The sequence below is a fragment of the Arvicola amphibius genome, chromosome X (genome assembly GCF_903992535.2).
Source record: "Arvicola amphibius chromosome X, mArvAmp1.2, whole genome shotgun sequence".
Taxonomy (NCBI): domain Eukaryota; kingdom Metazoa; phylum Chordata; class Mammalia; order Rodentia; family Cricetidae; genus Arvicola; species Arvicola amphibius.
The window spans coordinates 19,135,850-19,159,351 of record NC_052065.1 but is presented as its reverse complement, the minus strand read 5'-3'; the positions used below and the strand labels follow the sequence as shown (position 1 = coordinate 19,159,351).

The 23,502-nt window shown below is 40.8% G+C and overlaps 2 protein-coding genes across 2 annotated transcripts; one reads left to right on the top strand and one right to left on the bottom strand.

Moving 5' to 3' along the window:
- Nucleotides 1-1,366: 1,366 nt before the first annotated feature.
- LOC119804904 (BTB/POZ domain-containing protein KCTD12-like) lies at nt 1,367-8,780 on the bottom strand. Its single transcript, XM_038316675.1, has 2 exons — nt 8,636-8,780; nt 1,367-4,365 (listed from the first exon to the last, which is right to left on the bottom strand). Exon 2 carries the CDS (start codon nt 4,357-4,359, stop codon nt 3,481-3,483), a length of 879 nt encoding a protein of 292 aa, XP_038172603.1. The 5' UTR covers nt 4,360-4,365; nt 8,636-8,780; the 3' UTR covers nt 1,367-3,480.
- A 12,857-nt stretch (nt 8,781-21,637) lies between these two features.
- Nucleotides 21,638-22,152, top strand: LOC119805520 (60S ribosomal protein L29-like). Its single transcript, XM_038317472.1, has one exon. The coding sequence runs from the start codon at nt 21,672-21,674 to the stop codon at nt 22,116-22,118; it is 447 nt and encodes a 148-aa protein (XP_038173400.1). The 5' UTR covers nt 21,638-21,671; the 3' UTR covers nt 22,119-22,152.
- The last annotated feature ends 1,350 nt before the right edge of the window (nt 22,153-23,502 follow it).

Below are 23,502 nucleotides of genomic sequence, written 5' to 3'. Positions count from 1 at the left end.
AGGCAAAAAGGGTACAAGGAAGAATGGGGGAAGGGGAGGAGAATCAATAAAAACAAATTATGTTTGAAAATGCTATAGTGGACCTTATTCTTTGCATACCAATTAAAAATATTAATCTAGGCAGATGTGATGGTGCACACCTATAATCCCAGAACTTGGGAAGCAGAGGCAAGCAGATCTCTGTGAGTTTGAGGCCTGCCTGCTGTAAATAGTAAGTTCCTGGACAGCCAGGATTGCATAGTGAGGTCCTGTCAAAAGAAGAAAGGAAGGAAGAAGGAAGGAGAAAGAAAAATATGTTAAAAATGAAAATGAGATGTATCAGAGGAATCAAAACCCTCTATAAAGACACTTGATTGGTAGCTACATAAACACTGTCAGGTACTGTGAAGAATTTAATTTTGTATTGGGTCCTTATTGTAAGCCTCTTGGTCTGTTTTTTAGTTTGTTTGTTGGAGACAGCATCTCACTATGTAACTCTGGGTGTTCTGGAACTCACTGTACAGACCCGGCTAGCTCACAGAGATGCACTTGTCTGTGTCTTCTGAGTGCGGGGATTAAAGGCATGACACCATGCCCAGCTATTGTATCTTTTAATGACTGAATTTCTTTCAATAAACTGGTGGGTGGGGTTTGATCTTCTGATTGACAGCAGTCAGACCCTTCCTTTGTCTCTAGTTGCCTATTGATGGGGAAGCTAACAGTAGGGTAGTCAGTCTTTTGGGAATAGGCAGGACTGTCCTCATAGCAACCAGGGCACTCTGAGAAAGTTATGCTACAGCTGTATGCAACCTCAGCTGATGCTCAAATCCACATTCCTAATCCAGACGTCCTGTGCTTGTCAAAACTTTTTCTAAGCAAGTTGCATTGGCTTTAGAACACTCCGTTCTGGGCGAAAGAAGCCTTGATAAACTCTGTATTACCATGTTCCTCTTTACTTGGGAAGGGAGGGGGAGCACTTCCACAATGACTTGGCAAAACAATGACTTGGTGCTAAGGCCAGGCTTGTGATTCAGTTCATAGGTAAGATCTGCAATTGGGGGGAGCTAGAAACTCCACACATGCAGCACTGGAAATAATGGAGTTACAATCTGTATACAAACATGCCTTATCCTTTCTCTTGTTCTAAAACGAAGCTGTACTCTGTGTGCTTTTAGATTGCTCTGGCAGGTTTCTTACTGGACACTACTTGCCCCATCTCCACACCCTCACTATTACATTAGGCTCAGTAATGACTTCAAAATAGACTGGGGTTATATAATTTTTATTATTCAGATTTTTAAAATTTGTTTTGAGATTTCATACATGAGTACTGTATTTACATCGTTTCTACCCCTCCCTCCCCCCAACTCTTCCTGCATCCTCCCAGCACCCTCCCAAATTCATAATGTTTTCAGCTTTTAATTATGATTGTTACACCTATATTTATTTGCATGCATATGTGTATGAAGAAATACAGATGGGTGGTGGTGCACGCTTTTAATCCCAGTACTCGGGAGGCAGAGGCAGGTGGATGTCTGTGAGTTCAAGGCCAGTCTGGTCTACAAGAGCTAGTTCCAGGACAGGCTCCAAAGCTACAGAGAAACCCTGTCTCAAAAAAAACCAAACAAAAACCACAACAAAAAAGAATAAACTACAGAAGAAGTTGAGAATGGAGAAGATCCTGTGCATTCATGTCCAGTGATGTGCTGTTTAGGCCAGCTCTAAACTGTGGAAAAGAAAGCGAACTGCATGGAGAACTGTGAAATTGATGTGCTCCGGAGATGATCAGAGGAAAATCTTGTCTTGAGAGACAAGAGAGAACATCTGTTATTGACAGCTCTCCAGACCCTCTGAGACCTTATTTGACTACATCTCCTTCCCTTAGATGCAACAGCAAAAATAAATGTGAGCTTAAAATGCTCACCTGGCCACATCACTGATATATGCACATTTTAAAATCTTTTAAAAGATTTATTTATTTGTATTTCATGTGCATTGGTGTTTTGTCTGTATGTATGTCTGTGTGCGGATGTCAGATCCCTGGACTGGACTTACAGACAGTTGTGAGCTGCCATGTGGGTGCTGGGAATAGAACCTGGGTCCTGTGGAAGAGCAGCCAGTGCTCTTAACAGCTGAGCCATCTCTCCAGCCTCCTTTTAAATCTTCTTCAAGCCACTTTATGTGGTTTTTAGTTCTTTGCAACTCAAAAAGACCTGGCTAGAAAAAGAGTTAAAAGACTTTGACAACAATAAATGTTTGTGAAGGAAACTGCGTGTGTGCGGAGTAGCATGTGCAGAGTAGCGTGTGCAGAGTAGTGGACACACAAGTCCATCAGACTGCAGTTGCTGGGAAACTTTTCAGAAGGTGATGGAGATCCTCTGAAATGAGCTCAAGAAAACTCTTTTCCTTAACTTGGTTCGTAATCCTTTGATTCAGTCACTTATCTTAGATCCCTGATGTTTTCATATGAGAAGGAACACTTGCTTTCAACCTTTTTGCTTAAAAAGTCATCACCAAGGGAGCAGAAGATGAATTTCAGGGTTTTGTTTTTGTGCTTTTTTTTTAAGTTCTTTTCTTGTTTTCCCTTTGTTCTCCCATTCTCCCATCCCCACCTCCAGGAAAACAAAACACACACTCACACCCTGTGAAAAAATGTAAACAAGCTAACAATTGACAGGCACAGCCAATTATCGGATTAGTGAAAGTCAACTAATGAATACATGCATATACTTACACAAAGCAACCTTTTGCCCATCATTCTCTTCCCTGCTTGCATTTAATTCTAATGAAAGATATTTTAAGACAGCTTTTTTTAATGGCACTGCTGCTTATGACAGAGGTAATAGCTATGATACACCTCCTTACTATCTTCTTCATGTGAAATCAAATTAAGTGCTAAGCCTTTTATTCTTAGGAATAGTAGTCGTACAATTGTTTGTCTAGTGTCTATCAAAAGTCCTCAGTCATTCTGTAATTTCTCGGCCTTTTTATGAGCCTCCTGGAGGACTGCTGTCAAGTTCTTCTCAGCAGGGTAAGATGTCTGCAAAGCACATACACACTTCTTACTGTAATCTGCTGCTCAGCGATGCAGAGTTTCATCTAGGTGAATACACACAGCAAGGTACGTAGTCAAGTTTACTGTGCGTTACTAAGAAACAGCTTGGAAGCCATGGCTTAATATTTCTCAGCAGTTATAATTCCATGGTTATATTTAACTGCATTTGCTCCAGAAATATACCTTACTCTCTATACCAATGCACATCTTTCATTAAATGGCATCTGCTCCACAGTCCAGATAAGGTCCATATGCAGATAGACTGGAATGACTCATAAGAGCAAAAGGTCCAAGTGGTTATGATGAGAGAAGTGGCATTGTCCAAGATTATACAAAACACTCATGAGCCTAGAGTGATTAGTGTGTCTATTTCTAAAGGATGCAGTTGGTACGGGAACAGAGGAGGGAAACTTTGGGGGCTTTCATTTCCTGGATGATTCTGAAGGTCACTCACGATAGAAAACATATTCAGTGTAAGAGGTCCAGATCCTGTCATCTGTTTGGTCGTGTGAGGCGGTGCAGGTGCCTGTGGAGTTGCATGCAACCATGTGGAAGCCAGCATCAGCTAGTTTGTCGAAGGCTTGTTCCAGAAAAGTGAATTTGAGGTAGTATCGAGAAGTATATCGCTCAGGAGGGCGGTCTGGATCTCTGCTCTCATTCAGAGTGTCTCCGAACACTTCTTTGGCTAATGAAATCTTACCACACACCATGATTCTGGCCACACGGCGGAATTTGGCATCTGTTTGGATGTCCCTGCCCAGAGTATAGGAGCCTCTATAGCCAATAGTGATGAAGCCAGCCTTTTTGAGCTCAGAACCAGTGGCAGCTCTGAGGACTACAGAATTATCAGGGCCACTAACATGGATGCTATTAGCTGAAGAGAAATTAAAAGTGGCGTCAATGTTGGGGGAAAGCTCTTCTACATCAATTTGACACGAGTCATTGACAACTGAGTTGAGGTTGTTCATTTTAAGAGCCAACATCTTGGCAAGTTCTGGCAACTTAAAGTATTCTGCTTCTCTGTGGAGCCGGCCACACTCTGGGAAGTGGTCAGGAAGCACTACTTGCAGGTCTCTCATGTAGTCTAGGACATAACGAAAGAGAAAGCCATCTCGATCTATGAAGAATCTCCCTTTGTTGTCCTGGATCAGTGAGCAAGGGTTCTTTACAGTGAACATTTCCCAGAGCCGGGAACCGGGAATACTGATCAGAGTGGGGTAGCGAGTTATGTACACCTGGCCACCTACATTGAGTTCAATAATCTCAGGGAAATTGCTGCAATCCTCAGATGGGTTGACACTGCTTGACTTTTCTGGCATGGCCATGATGACCTGAAATAAACAAAACATTACTTTTGAATGAAAATGCATAGAATGGGGAGTCCGTTCATAATCATTCATTTTCTGCATATATCTATTCTGTGTATCACGAAACCCAAGGCTGGGGAGATTGCTCAACTTGTAAAAGCACTAGCCATGTAAGCCTGATGACCTGTTTGACCCCAAGCCCATGTCAAAACATGAATTCAGTGCCCTCTATCTGTAAGACCAGATGCCTATAAGAGGTGAGGCAGGGAGAACTTCCTAGAAGTTCATGTGGCAGCGTGGCAGCTAATGTAGTGTGTGTAGCACAGAAACAAGAGAGATTCCATCTCAACAATGTACAAGGAGGGAACAGACTCCTGAATCGTGTCCTCTGACCTCCATGTGTAGACCTTGGTACACATGTGTACACACACACACACACACACACACACAGCCCACATTTATTAATTGATTGGAAAGGAGAAAGAATAAATTCATGCAAAAACATAATCATTTACTTGTTAACCATGTTAACTTGAGAATGGCAGCACAAAAAGACTTCATGGCTTGGCTCTGCAATTTTCCCCCCATTTTTGAAAGCCTCTGTCACATTAGGCAAGGACTCTACCACTGAGGAAAACCTCAACCCTTTCTATGTGCAAAATTTCTTGCTAAATGCCCATGTGTCACACGGTATTTTTAATTTCATGGCAGGTTACCATGGTTTATGCAAGACCCCCTTTCTTTGATGTTTTGTTTTTCTACTTTATCTTCTCAGCTCATTCACATTTGTGTATCTGACCCCAACACAGAAAACCATATTGGTACATTTAGTGCACATCTTCTCATGTGTATGTATTCTGAAAAAATGAATTTTATGGTTTTAAATATATGTTATTATACTATATATTATATATTTTCCTCTTTAATTTTTTTCACTCTCAGCACTATATTATTCAGATACCTTTGGTTGATATATATCAACATATATATATATATACATATATAATGTATATTGTTCTCTTGTTTCTAATTATAACACCCCCATATGCTCATCTACCACTCCCAGTGGCTGAAACCTAAACTATCTTTAACTGCCTATTCTAGTACACATCCCTATACATGTTGTCTATGATTTCCAAGCCTTGGCCTTTTCCTGCCTTCTAATCTTCAGCTCCATTTTGGCAGCTCTTTGCTGACGGTTTTGGCAGCACCTCGATTCTAGCAGGTTCCAAACCACCTTTGTGTAGTGAAAGGGGTTTTAAAAAATAAAGATCATTATTATTTGTCTTCGTGTTTCCAGCACAAATAGCTCACATCCTTTGACTTTTCCTCCTGTTAGGACCACAATTTTACGTCATCTACATTGCAATTCTAAATGCTGAGTCATCATACTGATTCCTCCCTTTCTTACCCATATTTATCACTAATCTAGAAACTATTCCTTTGTGACGTCTCTTGGATATACATTATTACTACTGACACTTATTTTATATTGCACACTAAAGTAAGATCTTCCCAGTTGCTTTGTCTTTCTCTGGCTATTACACATTCACATCCATCTTTCCTACTGCCCAGCACAAAGTATTCTAAATTCTGCCACCAGATCAGTTGCTGTGTCATCTTCCTTTCTTACTGCTATTAAACGATTGCAATTTACCTACATGTCAAATCCAAACCTCTTACCAGAAAACTCAAAACTATAACCTAGTTGCATCTCCTCTTTGATGACAAGAATATAGAACATTATATAGGACTTATGTGCTAGGCCAATGGTGAATTATACATGTTTCTCATACATATAAGTAATAGCAGAAATCATCAAAAGGAGTCAGTAGAATGTGTGTGGTAGTTAATAAGAAGCTCTGTGGTATTCTGCTTGAGTTTAGATACCAGCATAACTACTTTTTAGTTGTATGTTGGGCAACCTTTTTGAATCCGTTATTGAACAGTTTGTGAATAATAAAAATAATTACTTCATCCATTAAAAACAATACCCAGCACATAATTTAACATTTTTACAATGAGCACAGGTTAATAATATAAACCAAATTACATGTAAAAAACGAATCTCGGGCTCGAGAGATGGCTCAGAGGTTAAGAGCACTGGCTGCTCTTCCCGAAGACCTGGGCTCAATTCCCATCACCCACATGGCAGCTCACAACTGTCTGTAACTCCAGTTCTAGGGGATCCAACACCCATTGCAAAAAAAGAATGCACATAAAATTAAAGAAAACAAATAAATCTTAAAGCTGTGGGAAAATAAAATGAAGGCAAAAATATTGGGGGCAAAGGCTGCCAGAACCCAGACTTCAGCCATGAAAACTTCAGTTATTAGCCAAGGATCCAAAATCTTATGAACCAGAGTTAGAGTCAATCCAAGGCAGTGGTTCTCAACCTGTGGGTTGCGACCCCTTTGGGGTTTTGAATGACCCTTTCAAAGACATATCAAATATTCTTTATGTCAGATAAATTACTGTTCAGAACAGTGACAAAGTTACAGTTACAAAGAAGCAAGAAAATAATTTTGAGGTCATGGGTCACCACAACATGAACTGTACTAAAGGGTTGCAGTATTAAGAAAGTTGACAACAAGAACTACTGTGCTACGGAGTCAAGCTGGGTAGTCTGGTTTGCCACTCACCTTAACAAGGCAGTGTTAGCTAATTTCAAAAGGACAGAGCCTTTATTCTGAGAGAAGAAATCAGAATAAAAATCAGGACAGAACTGCAGTGGAACTTCAATTGCTGCCTTTCTCAAACATATTTTTAAACATAAATAGAAATTTTACTCTGAAATTTCTAATTGTGACATTATTTATCACAGTTAGGAATCTCAATGTGTTTGTTTGGTTTTGTTGTTTTGTTTGTTTGGTTTGATTTTTTTTTTTTTTTTGCTTTTAGAAAGAAAACGGAAGTGATTTCTTTAATAATGAACAAATCTAGCTCCAAACAGCCCCTTGTGCATTACAACATGAAGTCAGGAAGGACATACTCCGCAAACAGGAAGATGTTCATCTGTTTGCATATTTTTGCAATGTATAACTTCTTTCTCCCTTCCTCCATCCTAGTGGTCCCCATTGAGTTGCTGCTGTTCATGGGAAAACAAACAAGCAACAAACACAGAATTCTTTTAATTGAACCACCAGTCAGTTTCTGAAATGCTTTTTTTTTCCTTTTTGTAGGGAGTCTGGGGAGCAGAGGACAGCCTTTTAAGAAACCCTGAAATGCCTCATTTATTCTCTTTCATGAATAAACCCGACGTTGACAAGGGTTTGTTGGTAGTGCCTTCGGTAAATAAAAGAAATAAGGGTCCCTGGAAGGAGGAAGTAAATGAGGTGACATAACGCAAATGGCTTAAACCAGATTGAAGAGAAGACAGATAAAAAGCAGCTGTCTTCCAAGCCTGGAAGGACTGAGCTGTGTATTCTAGTGTTCCAAAGCCAGCGAGGAAACGAACCAATGTCTCTCTCCCCTTCTGACTCTGAATAATTCTACTTGTAACCAAGATCCATGTTTTCCAAAGACAAAAGTCAGCTACCGCAAAGTACACCACACTGTACGTTTGTCAATATGATACGTGACTGCCTGAAAATGTGCAGGAAGACGTTTCTGAGAAAACCAGACACTATAAACAACCATCTTCCAATTTCATTAAGCTTGAAATCCCTATGTGCTAATTCCTATTTCCTCCCTCCTTCCATTTTCTTCTGGAGTCCTTTACTTTCTTTTCCATCTCCACTGGCTTCTGTCCCTCTCCTCCTTTATACCAATGTGTTTTAAATATTCGTTCTTTTGTAAGAGCAAACCCACACATTTAAATTAGAAAAGCAATTCCGACCTTTTCTGCTGCACCAGTTCAGAGATTCAAGAAGCCAAAGTAGTTAACAGTTAAACTGAAAGTGTAAGCAAAGGGAGAAAACAACTTCAGGAATTAAGAAACAGTTCTTTGCCTTAGCAATATTTCTCTTTGCTTCCAACTAGCTTGTCTCTGTGACTTTTTATCTGCTCATAAAAGAAAGTGTTAGCATTCAGATACATTGAAACCAATCAAAATGCTTTTACAAATTAACCAGATGCTGAAAAACAATCTGAATTTTCTGAATTTCCTCTCAGGAAGCGCTCCGGCTGCTTTTGGAGCTCTAAGCTGCTTTCCAGACACAGGTTTAACAGTAGATCCTCTCTCAATAGAGAAACAACAGACGTGCCTAACCCCAGCGCAAATGCAGAAAGAAGCTCCGGAATTTAGAAGCAATGGACTGGAAAGGAAAGACAAGGAGGTTGATAGAATAGTTACCTGGAATCTCCAGCCTCTGAGGTACTGGCAAGCAAAGCTTCACTGTTCTGAGAGAGCTCAGCGCCACGGAGGAATGCCTTCCTGTTCTCCCTCTCTCTTGCTGTGTGCTTTGGTGCTTGATTTGAGTTTTCCTCTGTAAAACTAGCTGTCCTGTAGACCCTCCTCCCTTGCTATGACATCCTTGACTTCCTCTCCAGCCCTGCCTCCCTACTCTGCAGCCTGAGGAAGAAGCAGAGCTAAGCAGAGGAGAAGGAAGGCATGGAGGGGGGGAGGGGGCGAGAAACAAAGGTGGTGGTGGCGGCGGTAAAAAGAGAAATTCTGTTCATCTTGGTTCCAGCAGAGCAAGCAAACATTTCACAGTGACAGTTACATGAATCATTTGTAAGGGTCTCATTGTTTGTTTGTTTCTGAAGCAGGGCCTTCTTAACAACCCCAGGCTAGCCTTGAAATTTACATTTTTCTATGTCAGCCCCTGGAGTGCTGGGATCACAGATGTGGACAACCACATTCACTCTGAATGGATTTTTCAGTGAAGAATTGGTTAAATTCTGAACTTAAATTAAGTATAGTTACTTCAATGTGCGTAATCTTGTATGTCAGATGGTATGCTAAGTGCTGAAAATAAACACTGGACACATTTTTCTTTCTCAAAAAGAAATAAATTTACTATGAGTGTTTAACTGTATAGATAAGAAAAGCACAGTGTTGTGGGGACAAAAGCAAGCAACCCGGGGCTAGTTAGAGAAATCTGAAGGCTTCCTGGAGGATAAACCAAAGTGAGTTTTACAGGACGAATAAGAATTGAGCCACAAGAAGAAAGATGGGATTAGTATTGCAGGCAGAAGGTATAGTGTCAACAAAGACAAAGGAGTATGGCAAATGCTCACCGGGTACTAGGCGCTCCACTCCGCTTTGTTTTTAAAATGCTGGAGTCAAGAAAGTAGGACTGTCCCGTTCCTAAAATCCAAGTTAACGTTCCCCAGACATGGTATATACCCAACTAAAAACTCAACCCCTTATCCATCTAAGGTATTTTGTTGTGTATATGTTTCTCTTTATACACACTAGTGAAATGAAATATGCATTGGATTGAAATGTGGATTTTTTTATTCAAAAATGGACCATGCTTCTTCAAATCTTAAACTTCTTTCTCAGTCAAATAGTAAAACATATTTCTGAGAGGTTGACATAAAAATGCTTTGGTTTGGAGTGAGGTTATATCATCTGAATGTAAAAAGCAAAAGCCCAGACTGAACAGTATGGGAACTTTTTTAATATAATAAATCTTAGGTCAGTTGTTCACTGAATTCTAGCAACTGAATGAAATTCATTAAAATTTCTCTCATTAATATGTTTAATTATCTTTGCTGATTTTTTTGTCAACTTGACACAAACCTAGACATATCAGGGAAGAGGGAATCTCAATACAGGAATTGTCTACATCAGATTGCCCTGTAGGCAAGTCTGTGAGGGCATTTTCTTGATTAATAACTGATGCGAGAGGGCCCAGTCCACTATGGGCGGTGCCACCCCTACACAGGTTGGTCCTGGGCTATATAAGAAAGAAAGTCAAGAAGTATTTCTCCATGATCCCTGCCTCAGTCCCCACCTCCAGGTTCCATTCCTGACTTTCTTCAGTGTTGGACTGTAACCTGGAAGTGGAAGATGAAAGACGCACTTTCTTCCCAGGTTTGATTTAGTCATGGTCTTTGTCACTGCACTAGAAAGTTAAAGAAGACACTGGTTTTGACATGTAAGCAACTCCCGTCATGCTCTCTGAATGGCTTTAGCAGCTGCACACACTGCATATGTAGGCAACAAGTTCTAAAGACACAGAAGTGAATTAAAAGGCAGTGGTTACAGTCAAAAGCAGTTTGGTCTTTTAGTCTGAGACTCAATTACCTGTCAGTCAGACATTTCTTTTTAAAGTGGTAAAACCCTTTCCAGAAAATTTACCTGTAGTCCCAGACATTCCTTCAGATCATATTCCCCCAGATTATGTTATATTCAAGGAAAATGTAACATCATTGACTTAATCTATTTTAAATCATTCTCCGGATTAGGGAAGGATGCAGTTTCCTCTGGTGAGTATGATGGGTAAAATCTGAAAAAGTAATCTGGGGCCAAATTTCCAAGTGGCAGTTAAGTACACAATAGTGTCTACAAACCATTGCTTTTTTCTCCCTTTGAGCTCTCTCTGTCTCTCACTCATGTGTTCATGTGTGTGTGTGTGTGTGTGTGTGTGTGTGTGTGTGATGTGTGTGTGTGTGTGTGTGTGTGTGTGAGAGAGAGAGAGAGAGAGAGAGAGAGAGAGAGAGAGAGAGAGAGAGAGAGAGAGAGAGAGAGAGAGAGAGAATGATGCATCTGCACATATATGTGCAGGTGTTTACCTACAGAAGTTGGCAAGGATGTTCTGTTTGGTCCTGTTCTGTCACTGCCTCATTCCCTTGGGAGAGGATCTCACACTGAACTTTGAGGGTCTGGGGGTAAATGAAGCTCACACATCTAGGAGAGATGAAACTTTCAAGATTCCCAGGGCTCCTTTCCAACATTCTAGAAGCAGTGAACAGCTGCAAGGGGCGAAGAGACCTACTAAGCCTGTTGAAAGACCTGTCAAGCTGTCATATGTGTTGTGAGTACCTGTTCTGGGGGTGAGTAGGTAGGTGCTTGTATGCGTGTGTGTATGTGAGTGCGTACGTGTACATGCACATGCACACATATGTGTGTGTGTGCTTGCATCCCCCAAGAAAAGTCTCTCACACAAGAGCAGCCTCTCAGATGCTTTCAGGAACCTTTTCCGGGCTGCCTCTGCTTTAACTGTTCCTGAAGCAGCCAGGTTTGACTTGTGTTTTGATGGGATCTGGAGAACAGCTCTTGGAATTGCTGTTACTTCGGGAAGAGTGGGTGTTATGCGCAGATTCTTGTGTGGAAAAAAATTATAGGGGAAGAGAGATTTGAAAAATTCTCATAGTGCTCATCTGAATTTAAAATTAATGGAGTACAATCACTAACTTCTAAATCATTTGACAAAACGATTTTTTGTTCATAATAGATAATGTGTGCCTTTCAAAGCAGTGTCATTTTTGTAGCAAGAATTTTCACACTTTGGTACCTATTTTATGCACTCTTAGTGAGACAGAGGTGCATAGTGAAACTCTTTCTCAATAAAAAACGATGATGCTCTCCTCACTGTCCCTGGCTTCCTTCAGCCAGGCCTTCACTCAACCTAGCTTGCAGACCTGGGACCATTTCTCTGTGTTAGTTACATCCTGAACTTCATTTTAAGTTAAATGTTGTAAACAGCATAAGATCTGTTTCAAGTTTCTGGCTTTATGTCAAGATGCTCCAATAGCACTTGCTGAATAGTTCAATAGTGTCCACCATTTTGGTATTAATCCTTTGTCAAATATCTAGTACCAAACAGCTGAAGTAATCTTGACCTAGAACTAAGCTGTATGCATCACATTTTCTGATTTTAAATTATGTAGAAGTCACTGATAATTATGTCAGTGTGGTACTGGCATAAAATGTGGTTTATAGGCCAATTGAACAGAATAGAATGCCAGGCATAAACCCAAGTGTATATAATCAACCAACTCTCCAAAAATACACCAAGAATACAGAGGAAGAATTGATAATTTCTATGATAAGTCATTGTCTCAGAGTTTCTATTGTTTGTGATAAAACACCATGACCAAAAGCAAACTAGAAATAAAAGGTTTTATTTTACCTTATGGGTCCACGTCACAGTCCATCATTGAAATAAGTCAGAGGAGTACGAAACTGAAGCAGATGCCGCGGATGAGTGCTGCTTACTGGGTTGCTCAGACTTCTGTTTCATAGTAGGACCACCAGCCTAGAGGCAGTACTACCCCCAGTGAGTACACAGGCTTGCCCTCAGGCCTATCTTATAGAAACATTTTCTCAATTAGAGTTCCTTCTTCTCAGATAAGTCTAACTTGTGTCAGGTTGACAATAACTATCCCAGTGATTTTGGGATAACAAGATCTTCATATGTGAAGAAATTAGATCTTTACTGTACATCATACACAAAAGTCAACTCAAAATGGAAAGAAGAGTTAATATAAGGTTAAAAACTAGAAAACAGAAAACAGATGAAGAGTTCCTTAGCAATAATTTTTCAGATTAGACACCTAACACAGAGAACGGAAGCTGAACTAAACCAGTGACACTATAAAAAGAATTTTTGCACAGAAGAGGGGACAGTCAACAGAATGGAAGGCAACCTACAGAATGGGAGGAAACATTTGCTAACTATATACCCAATAAGAGTAAATGTCGAAAATGTGAAAGTAACTCATTTGATGCAACAGCAAAAGCAGACCAGCAAACAAACAAGGCCCCAAATAGCCCAATCTTAAAACTAGACAAGAGGAATACCAAATCAGAGACAGGCATAGCCAGCAGATGATATCTACCTAGGACCAAAGATGGCCGTAACTGTAGACTCTTTATCAGACACCAGTCATAAACTAATTAAACCTAGCATGTTGCACTGAATCGATGAGACTCTTCAGCTGAATCTGACACAAAAGCATTGTGCTGAGGGTGGCCTCCTATCAGTTTATGAACATGCTATCATTCTAAGACTCCATTGCCTTGAAGAAAATGAAACCACAAGCTAAACTATGCCACAGACATATATATCCAGAACTTCAAGTTACTACGAGTAGTTTTCAGCAGGATGGGTATGAACAAGATCATTTTGGTGGATAAATTAGTAAAGGGGAAGTTTGTCGGATTGTTCAAGAAGCTACCGAGTCGATAGGCTATCTGCAGATATTCACCATGCCCCACTCTCCTTCAAATCCAACCCTGCACTCTCACCCCCAACTCTGTAGCAGACCATTTCCTGTAGCTTCCCTTCCTTCCCTGCCCCCACTCCCAGTGGATCTTGTAGATCTTCCCCTTCAACACCCCCACCACTGCTCATCACTTTGTCTCATCTCTGAACCCCAACAGGCATTCCCTGGGAGCCTGCAGGACACTCCTTCCAGGAAAAGCAGGTAGGCTAACTATAAATTTTCACCTCTCCCTCCTCTCCGCTAAATCTACTCCCATCCTCCATCTCACCCCCAACTCTTTAGCAGACTACCTCCAACATCCTATTTCTCTCTGTCCCCATTTCCAGCAGATCACACAGATCCCCTCCATCCTCCTCATACTCATCCTGTTACCCGAGCCCCTGAACTCCTGCAGGCATTCCCTGCAGCTAAGCCTGCCAGAGAAGAAAGTAGGTAAATAAAACAGGCAAGCAAGTTCAAACTTCACTCTCCTTTCTCTCCTCCAAATCCAATCCCTATTGTTTCATCCCCAGCTCTGTAGCAAGCTACCTGTTGTAGCCTCTCCCCCTCTCTCTACTCCCATCCCCATGGGACTAAGCAGACCCTGCTTTCCTCCACTTTATTCTATGAACCCTCTCAGCCTCCCCCTCTCTGAGCCATTCCCTTTCTAGGTGTCCTCTCCCAATAGAGAAAACACAGTTTATCATGAACTCCCACTGGCTACACCTAGAAGGACTTTAAAAGATTTCCCTACCAAGCAAGACACAGCCACCACACCCTCTAAGAACCAGAGGGAGCAAGAGAAATCAAGGAACAAAGACCAGATATCAACATAGGTCCTGAAAATTGCAACATAGCTGAAGCACAAGACAGAGATCTTAAAATAGCTGTTATGAATATGATACAGATCCTTAAAGAGGAAATGAAAAAAATCCCTTAAAGAAATCTATGAAAACACAAACAAACAGTGACAGAAAATGAATAAAAAACATAAAACCTGAAAGTGGAAACAGATTAATAAAAGTGAGGGAAATCTGGTAATGAAAAATTTAGGAACTTGAGCACGAAACTCAGAGGCAAGTCTCAGCGAGTACAAAAGATGTAAAAGCTAAGCGCAGGCATCAAAGACACAACGGGAGAAATGGATGTATTAGTTGAAGAAAATGTTAAATCTAAAAAACTCATGGCACAAACCATCCAAGAAATCTATGAAAAATTGAAATCCAAGAACAATGGCAGTAGAGAAAGGAGAATAAATTCAAGTCAAAGGCACTGACAATACTTTCAACAGAATCATAGAAAACTTCCCTAACATAAAGGAGGAGATACCTATCAAAGTACAAAAGCGTACAGAGCACAAAATAGACTGGACTAGAAAAGAAAGTACCTTCAGCATGCATTAATAAAAACATTAAATATACAAAACAAAGACCATTAAAAGCTACTAGGACAGAAAGACCCACTAACATATAAAGGCAGACCTATTAGAATTACACCTGACTTCTCAAAGAAACCACAGATGCCATCCCAGACTCCTATACAAAACAAAACTATCAATCACTGTGGATGGAGAAAATAAGACATTTCATGTTAAAATCAAATTTAAGGAACAACTATCTTCAAACCCAGTCTTACTGAAGGGGCTAGAATGACAGCTCCAACTTAAAGAGGTTAATCTACCCAGGAAAACAGAAGGAATAAATAATCCAGTAAATCAAAAGAAGGGAAGCACACACCCACCACCACCACCACCACCAGCACCAGCAGCAGCAGCAGCAGCACCTCCATCTCCAAGAGCAACAGTAGCAAAGATGACAATAAAATAACAGGTATCAAAAGTCAATCTCTTGCTGGAGTCTTAGAGGATTCTCAGAAAGCTCCTGGTATTTAGTCTACATTGAAATCCTAAAAAAAAATATAGATTCTAATACCTGCTAAGGAATACCTCAGAACAGGATAGCTGAACTTGTCAGCAAGCGTGAGAGCAAGCAGGCCAACATTCAGAAGCTTCCTTCTTTCAGGTCCTTTTATTTGGGCTGGCATCAGAAGGTGTGGCCCGGATTTAGGGTAGGTCTTCCCACTTCAAATAATCCAGTCAAGAAAATCCCTCACAAGCATACTTATCTGCTTGGGTTTTAGTTGATTTCAGAAGTAATCAAGTTGACAGTCAACCACAAATATACCCATTGTTAATTTGACATACAAGCACATCTTCTTGTGTCATGTTTAATTTTGAAATGAAAATAAAAATCAGGTTATAATTTCATCTAACTATCCCAGGAACAACTAAAAATGTCTTATATATTTTAGACTAGGAGAAAATGTCCCTTTCAGAGTACCTAGTTTTTTTTAGTGCTTCATAACTTAAATGTTATAAAAACTACTGATAATGTCACATTCTATATTATATTATATGGTAAAAATACAGTAAAGAAAACAAAAATATCTAAACACACATACATGTATATATATATACATATATATATATATATCATTGTGTACTTTTTCTTTTTTCTTTTTTTGGTTTTTTGAGACAGGGTTTCTCTGCAGCTTTTTTAGAGCCTGGCCTGGAACTAGCTCTTGTAGACCAGGCTGGCCTCGAACTCACAGAGATCCGCCTGCCTCTGCCTCCCAGTGCTGGGATTAAAGGCATGCGCCACCACCGCCCGGCTGTGTACTGTTATGGAATAATCTTTTTGTACACTGTGAAGATATGTCTCTGCGAAGGCGCCTTCTGATTGGTTTTATAAAAGGCTAAATGGTCAATAGCTAGACAGGAAGAGGTTGGGGGGAGAGACAAACTGAGAGGGTGCTGGGAAGAAGAAAGGGAGAGTCTCCAGTGATACACAGAGAAAACAGGATATGAACATGCTTTTCTGGAAAAAGGTTCTGCCACATGGTAGAGCATAGATAAGAAATATAGATAAATTTAAGGTGTAAGAGCTAGTTAGTAATAAGCCTAAGCTATTGGCCAAGCATTTACAATTAATATTAAGCCCCTGTGTGGTTATTTGGGAGCTGACTGGCAGGGCAGAGCTGAGTGGTAGGATAGAGAAACCCTACTTACAATGTACATCTTCCACCCTCAGAAAATACCTCAGCAACTCTTTTCCTGGAGAAATGATCCATACCTTCATTCCTTAAGAGCCTGTGCCCTTTGTTTTTCTGCCTTGATTAAGCTATTGCAGTCTCCCACAGACTTTAATCACAGGACCTGGTAGCACCAAGAGATGTCCTAAAGGATCTCCTGCATCCCAGATACTATTTTCCTTACCTCCATTATGGAGAACCAGTCCAATTTCTGTCTTACTTAGGGATTCTATTGTAATGAAACACCATGACCAAATGCAACTTGTGGAACAAAAGTTTATTTCATTTTACACTTCTGTGTAATAGTCCATTGCTCAGGGATGGCACTACTCTTCATGGACTGAGCTCACTCACATCAATCATTAATTTAAAATAATGTACCATTGGCCAATCTTAGGGAGGAATTTTCTCAGTTAAGATGCCCTCTTCCCAGATATTCCACTACTGCAAAAGTGACCATATCTTGCCTAGCGGCTAATATTGTAGCATGCAGAGTCCAGAACTGGGTAAGACCACTGAAATCATTTCTCTTTCAGCCTCTTGTGTAACACCTTCTAAAACTGCTAAAGCTAGCCAGCAGGCAGTTTCCTGGTCAGTTCAAGACTGATTTCTCAGTTTCTTGCAACAAAAGTGTGTAGTATCTTCAACTATAGAGTCCTGGCATCTTGTTCTATTGGGCAGTCAAAAGCAGTACACCAAAATTATTAAGATAGCAGCCCATACTATGTGTGTTCTGTTTGCTTACATCCTACCTAACTCTACACAAACTGATATCTGAATTCTGCATCCACAACTCCACAAAAAGGGTTTTGCAAAGAGAGAGAGAGGCTATGGCACCATACCCTTTTGCATGGTTTCTCTTCATTATCAGTTATTTTTTTTCTCATGTGAAGGTTCACTCTACTCTTTCTGTCCTTCATAATAGTGAGTCCTAGGTATTATCCCGCCTTTCACTAATCCCATCACTCATCTCTCATTCACCTGCCAGAATGATCTGTGTCTCATATCTAAAATACCATTCTCTTAAGACTTTTTATGCCTTCCTATAGCTCACATGGTTTGAATAAGAATGGGCCCCACAGGCTTATGTATTTGAGTACTTGGTCCTCAATTGGTGGAACTGTTTGGGAAGGATTGGGAGGTTATATCTTTATTGGAATAGGTGTGCCACTGGGTGAGATGGAGTGGGCTTTGAGATTTCAAAAGACTCGTGAGACCCCCAGTGCACTCTCTCAGTCTGCCTTATGGTGGTGGATCAAGATGTGAACTCAAAGCTGCTCCTTCACTACAGTATCATTGGAACTGTAGCCCACAGTAAAGTCTTTATTTTATAAGTTGCCTTGGTCATGGCATTTAGCCACAGCAAGAGAAAAGAAAGTATGGCAGCATATAAGATACAGTAGTATGGTTCCTAAAGTTCATTGATCTACATTATAATTTATACTTGATATTCTAGAAATGTTATATTACTGCAATTACCTACAGTTGTCATGCTTTTTTAGAGCTTCTTTAAAGGAAAATCCATCATGTTTTCTAATTTTACATTAAAATATTCTAATACAATGCTTCATTAATGTCTGTTGAGTCACATATCATGTACAAAATGTGGAGAAACAGAATAGAAGGCATGTTTGGAGAGTATTGACTCAAGAACGGAAAGTTGGCAATACCAATGTTGAAGCAATGAGTACATAAAAGAAGACTGTACAAGCAATTGTAACAGTGACTATGAAAAGATATGGTTGTACATGGGCAAAGGGACCCTTTCTAAAGCTAGTCTATTAGTCAGGATTCTCTAGAGAAACAGAGCTGATAGAGTAGGTATATATGGACAAGGAATACACTTTCAGGTTCCCCCAAATAATGTCAATGAGATAACATAAACTTCTATAGTCCCATAGTAAAAGAATGTCACAAAAAGACACACAAACACATGAAGATATATATATATATATACATATATATACATATACATATACATATATATATATGAGAAGGTATATGCACATATATGCTCATATATATATATATATGTGTGTGTGTGTGTGTGTGTGTGTGTGTGTGTGTGGTAAAAGGAACATACCATGCCTCTCTGTTTATGTAGAACCCAGATCTGATTACAAGGAAGTATAAAATAGTTTATTCTGGGCCAAGTAGGAATGACTATGGACCATGAACAAACAATCAAGTTCCCCCAAGTGATGTGAATAAGATAACATGAACATCTATAGTCCCATAACAAAAGAAAGCCATAAATCAACACAGTTACCAAAGGCATTGATTGGGATATCAGGCCAGGGCTCACAGTAGACTGGGAATTTTCTTCTGTGTTTCTGATGCCTTCTTACAACATGTTTTGCTTTAGAATTGGTGGAAGCTAGTGGTCTGTTAAGTAATACATTCCACAAGCCATACCCAACAATCACAAGGATGTTATGTCAAATATAGAGAGGTTGGCAATGAATGGTATTTTTATGGTAGAAAAAAATGTTAGGGTAAAAACAAATGCTAAAATGATAGGGCTAAAATGGCAAGGTCATGAACGCCAAGGAAGGCTAAGTAGAGAGCTTGCCAAGCTGACCAGATAAGAGGGAGGACAGGGTTGTAGGGAAAAAAAACAGCAAAGTTGGTTGAGGTCTTTCTTAGCAGGCCCTGAGTAGCACTGGCAGACACACTCAACCCACCCCAAGGAACACAAGCAAGGCACTGCTGCCATTTCACATATGTTTCTAATGCATCTAATCATAACAGAGGAAGTCGTGGATAAAGATGACGTCTAAAGGAAAGCCTCTACCTATTCCATGAAGCATAGCCTCCCAGACCTCCTCAGAAACAACAAGTTAGATATGAAATAACAAAGGGAAACTAGTTGAATCTTGGTAGCTGTGCCTCCTGATGACCAAACGGCCCTGTGGCAGTTAAACCCCGCTAACGTTGTTATTAGATTGCTTCCACTATGTTGGAAGCTAAAGAACCAGGCCATGCAGTTGAACATGTACTCTAACATTCTCAACAGACCCAATGCTGTTATATTCTAACTTGCATTATGGCTTTGACAGCCTTTCCTTTTGTGGAAATATCTTAAGAGAATGATCTGGTTGCATGATTAAAAAAGGGGCTACCTTACTACATGAATATACCAATTACCTCATAAATACTCATTAAAATGTCTTGAAAATCCACAATGCAGAATCTACTATCCTGCTGCTCAGGTTGAAGAAGTCTACCCCACACCCTTTTTTAAGCACAGGCTTTGCTTTCTAGGATGCTCCCCGGATTCTCATTGGAATGTTTGCTTTGTTTAACTTTGTTTCTGTTGTCTTTCTAAATAGCTGTCTGCTCAAAATCATATGGGAATATTAGGCTGTCTTTGAGAATGACAGAGCCTTTTTTGGGGTCCTGGAAAACTCCACAGCCATCAAATCTGCTCTGCACTAGTGAGTGGCTTTTGGGTGCTTGTCTCGTGAACTTATGAAATGAAATTCATAAGCCACAGAAGGTGAGTTTTAGAGAAAACATTATTATAGATTGAGAGGTGGGAGTTTCAGGGAGAGAGAAAGCCATGCCATTTGATTTAGACATGGAGGTCAGCCATGTGGCAGACAAGCAGCCACATGGAAAGGGAGAGGAGCTGTATAAGAACAGTGGAAAAGCCTGACTAGAAAAAGGTATAGTTGGGCTCTGCCAGCCTCTGAAAGAAGAAAACGGAGGAGAAGCCAAATGTCTGTGTCTCTTGACTGAATTCCTTCTTTCAAGGAAAAAAGAATCAAGAACCTCCAGAAGACCCACCGCAAAGTTAAGGAGACCAGAGATACCCAACACGAAGTTAAGGAGACCAAAGATATTCCAAGATAACTTTCGCTCACCCTCTTCTCATCTCAATCTCAAAGCTCGAGTTGGTCCATCAGTCTGCAGGAGCTTCCACACAAACACCTTCTTCAGGGAACTTTCTATTTCAATGGAACATTATTGAACAAGCCCATCCAATAAGTTGTTAATTCTCTCAGAAAATGTGACACTATTTGATTTTGCATTTTTTCTTTGGTTTTTCGAGACAGGGTTTCTCTGTAGCTTTGGAGCCTGTAGCTTTGGAGGCTGGTCTCAAACTCACAGAGATCTGCCTGCCTCTGTCTCTTGAGTGCTGGGATTAAAGGCGTGCGCCACCACCGCCCTGTGATTTTGCATTTTTGACTTTAATTAAAGCCCAGACTTTAAAGCTGTATGTTAACTTGTGTATTTTTGTGTTAGAGAGTTATGAATAATTTTTTTCTGATGAAAAATTATAACCCAAGTGAATATGGTTTATTTAAATGTATGGTATCCATGATATTAAATAGCATTGTATCTAGCACTGCATACTGTTTTTTTTAACATCTTGCATTTGATGTGTGAAGCTTTCTAGTTCACCAAATGCTACCAAAATAATTATTCTGCCAGTTCCCTAGTTGTGCCTGAGTCCTAGGGCCCCCAAGAATACCACCACGGAGCCACACTTCTGAATGCAAAAGCAAGGTTTTGTTTATTAAGTTTGGGCTAGCATGGGTCCTTTGCCTCACAGTCTGACACAGCAGATGGAGGGAGAAGGACCCCGTCTACTATTGTAAGAGTTTTATAAAGACAAAAACAAAACAAAACAAAACCAAAAACACAAAACAGTTACAAGGTTATAGTCTCAAAATACAAAATTACCTATCCTATATCACAATTGGCTAAAGGTGAGGTAAAGCTCAGCTGTTAGTTCCTAATAGTCTGTTAGTATCTAAGGGGGATAGCAACAGCCCCCCTGGTTACATCTTCCCGACATCTGCTGACCCTGTGCTAAACCGCAGGGGCTGCTTGAAATATTACCCAGCTGATAGGGGAAGTCGGGTGGGGGAATGGACTTCAGTCAGCAACTTTATGTAACTTAGGTTTCTCTATTAGCTAATACTTCCCCAAAAGAGGGGGTCCTACGGCCTTCAGCTTATCCTGGGGGCTGGGGGTGGCCTTTAGCTCTGCTGCAGCCTTCAGCTTATCCTAGGGGATGGGGGTGGCCTTTAGCTCTGCTGCAGCCTTCAGCTTATCCTGGGGTCTGGGATGTAGAAAAAAAAAAAACTCTTCCGGTCGCAGGCGCTTCGGGAGCCGCCGGTTACTGTCCAGCCATGGCCAAGTCCAAGAACCACACCACACACAACCAGTCCCGGAAATGGCACAGAAATGGCATCAAGAAACCCCGGTCACAAAGATACGAATCTCTCAAGGGGGTCGACCCCAAGTTCCTGAGGAACATGCACTTTGCCAAGAAGCACAACAAGAAAGGCCTGAAGAAGGTGCAGGCAAATAATGCAAAGGCCATGAGCGCACGTGCAGAGGCCATCAAGGCCCTGGTGAAGCCCCAGGTGGTGAAGCCCAAGGTGCCAAAGGGCCCCAGCTGCAAACTCACCTGTCTCACTTTCATCGCTCACCCCAAGCTTGGGAAGCGGATTAGAAGCTACATGGCCAGGGGTCGTAGGCTCCAAAAAACAAAGCCCAAGGTTCAAGCCAAGGCAGAGGCCTCAGCTGCAGCTCAGGCTCCCAAAGGTGCCCAGGCCCCTGTGAAGGCCCCATAAGAAAGGTCTCAGTCTGCCAGTGTGAAGAGATGGACTGGTGTGGATTCTACACAGTGTCTGCAGATGGTCAGGACCTTGTGCTGTTTTTACAAATAAACTTGAGGCAAGTTAAAAAAAAAAAAGATTCTAAAAGGGCCCAGCACAGAAATGGAATCTTTTCTGGCCTTTCACCCTCATTAGTAACTTCGATGAATTCAAGACTTGTGTTTGGGGCTGGAGAGATGGCTCAGTGGTTAAGAGAGCTGCCTGCTCTTCCAGAGGTCCTGAGTTCAATTCCCAGCCACAAGGTGGCTCCCAATCATCTGCAGTAAGATCTGGATCTGGTGCCCTCTTCTGGCCTGCTGGTACAGGAACACTGCATACATAATAAATAAATAATTTTTTTTTTTTTAAAAAGACTTGTGTTTATTCTACATGTGAAATCTTTGGGCTTTAAATTTTCTAAATGTCATACTTTGACTAATTGTCCCCATTTTTATATTGCATTGGCTTTTAAAGTAAAATTAAGTAGGATTCTGAAGAAAAGTTTATGCTGAAGTCTCTTTACTTTTGTATGTTCCAGGTGTCTGAGATTAGGGGGCAGTGCAGGGTTACAACCACCATTAAGTCCTACTCTGTCGTTAAGTTAAAGTTCTCTTTTCAGGAACAGCATAAATCTGTCAGGTGGGCAAGATGACTTAGGGTAACAACTATTGGAAAAGAACAATACAGGTGTACTGAAGGAAGAATTCTGGCAATATCTCTGCTGGGTAATTCTCCCATCTGCCCAAGTGGTCAGACTGGAGTCTACTGACTTTGTTTAAATTGTTCAAAGTGTAACCAGGAGCCAGGACCAGAAAGAGATTTAAGGATGGCAGTGTATGCAGATAATAGCATACGGTGTATCTAAGCTAGTAAAATTGGCTTCTTGAGGCCAGCTCTTCCTTAGACAGTATCAACAGCTGGTCATGCACATTTTCCATAAAGAGCCTTTCCTTTGCTACCCTTGAACGGTGTGAGTGATTTCTCATGGGGAGGGCACATTATTTCTGTTACAATATGGGAGAAAAGCTGGGGGTGCGTGACTATAATAGAGCCTTCTCAGCTCAGGTGAGCCATCACTCAGTAGCTAAGGTGTTAGACAACCAACAGACCACTAGACTACCTGGACCAGCGGCTTCCAGATCCTTTGTCTCTGTAACTCAAAGACATGTTCATGGACAATGGAACAGTGAGTTGCAGAGCCGAGTTTTATTATAGGTGACAGATTGAGAGAAAGGAAGTAAGCAGGGGTCCTGAATATCAAGAGTGGGTCCCAAGGATGGGTTACCACTGGAGGTCCCACTAAAGTCAATAAGGTTCCATTTTTCAATCCAATAAAGCCGTATTGACCAAGACGTGAACG

What these genes read in the sequence shown, in the direction of transcription:
- LOC119805520 (XM_038317472.1), top strand. Translation starts at nt 21,672, where the DNA reads ATGGCCAAGTCCAAGAACCACACCACACACAACCAGTCCCGGAAATGG.
- LOC119804904 (XM_038316675.1), bottom strand. Translation starts at nt 4,359, where the DNA reads ATGGCCATGCCAGAAAAGTCAAGCAGTGTCAACCCATCTGAGGATTGC.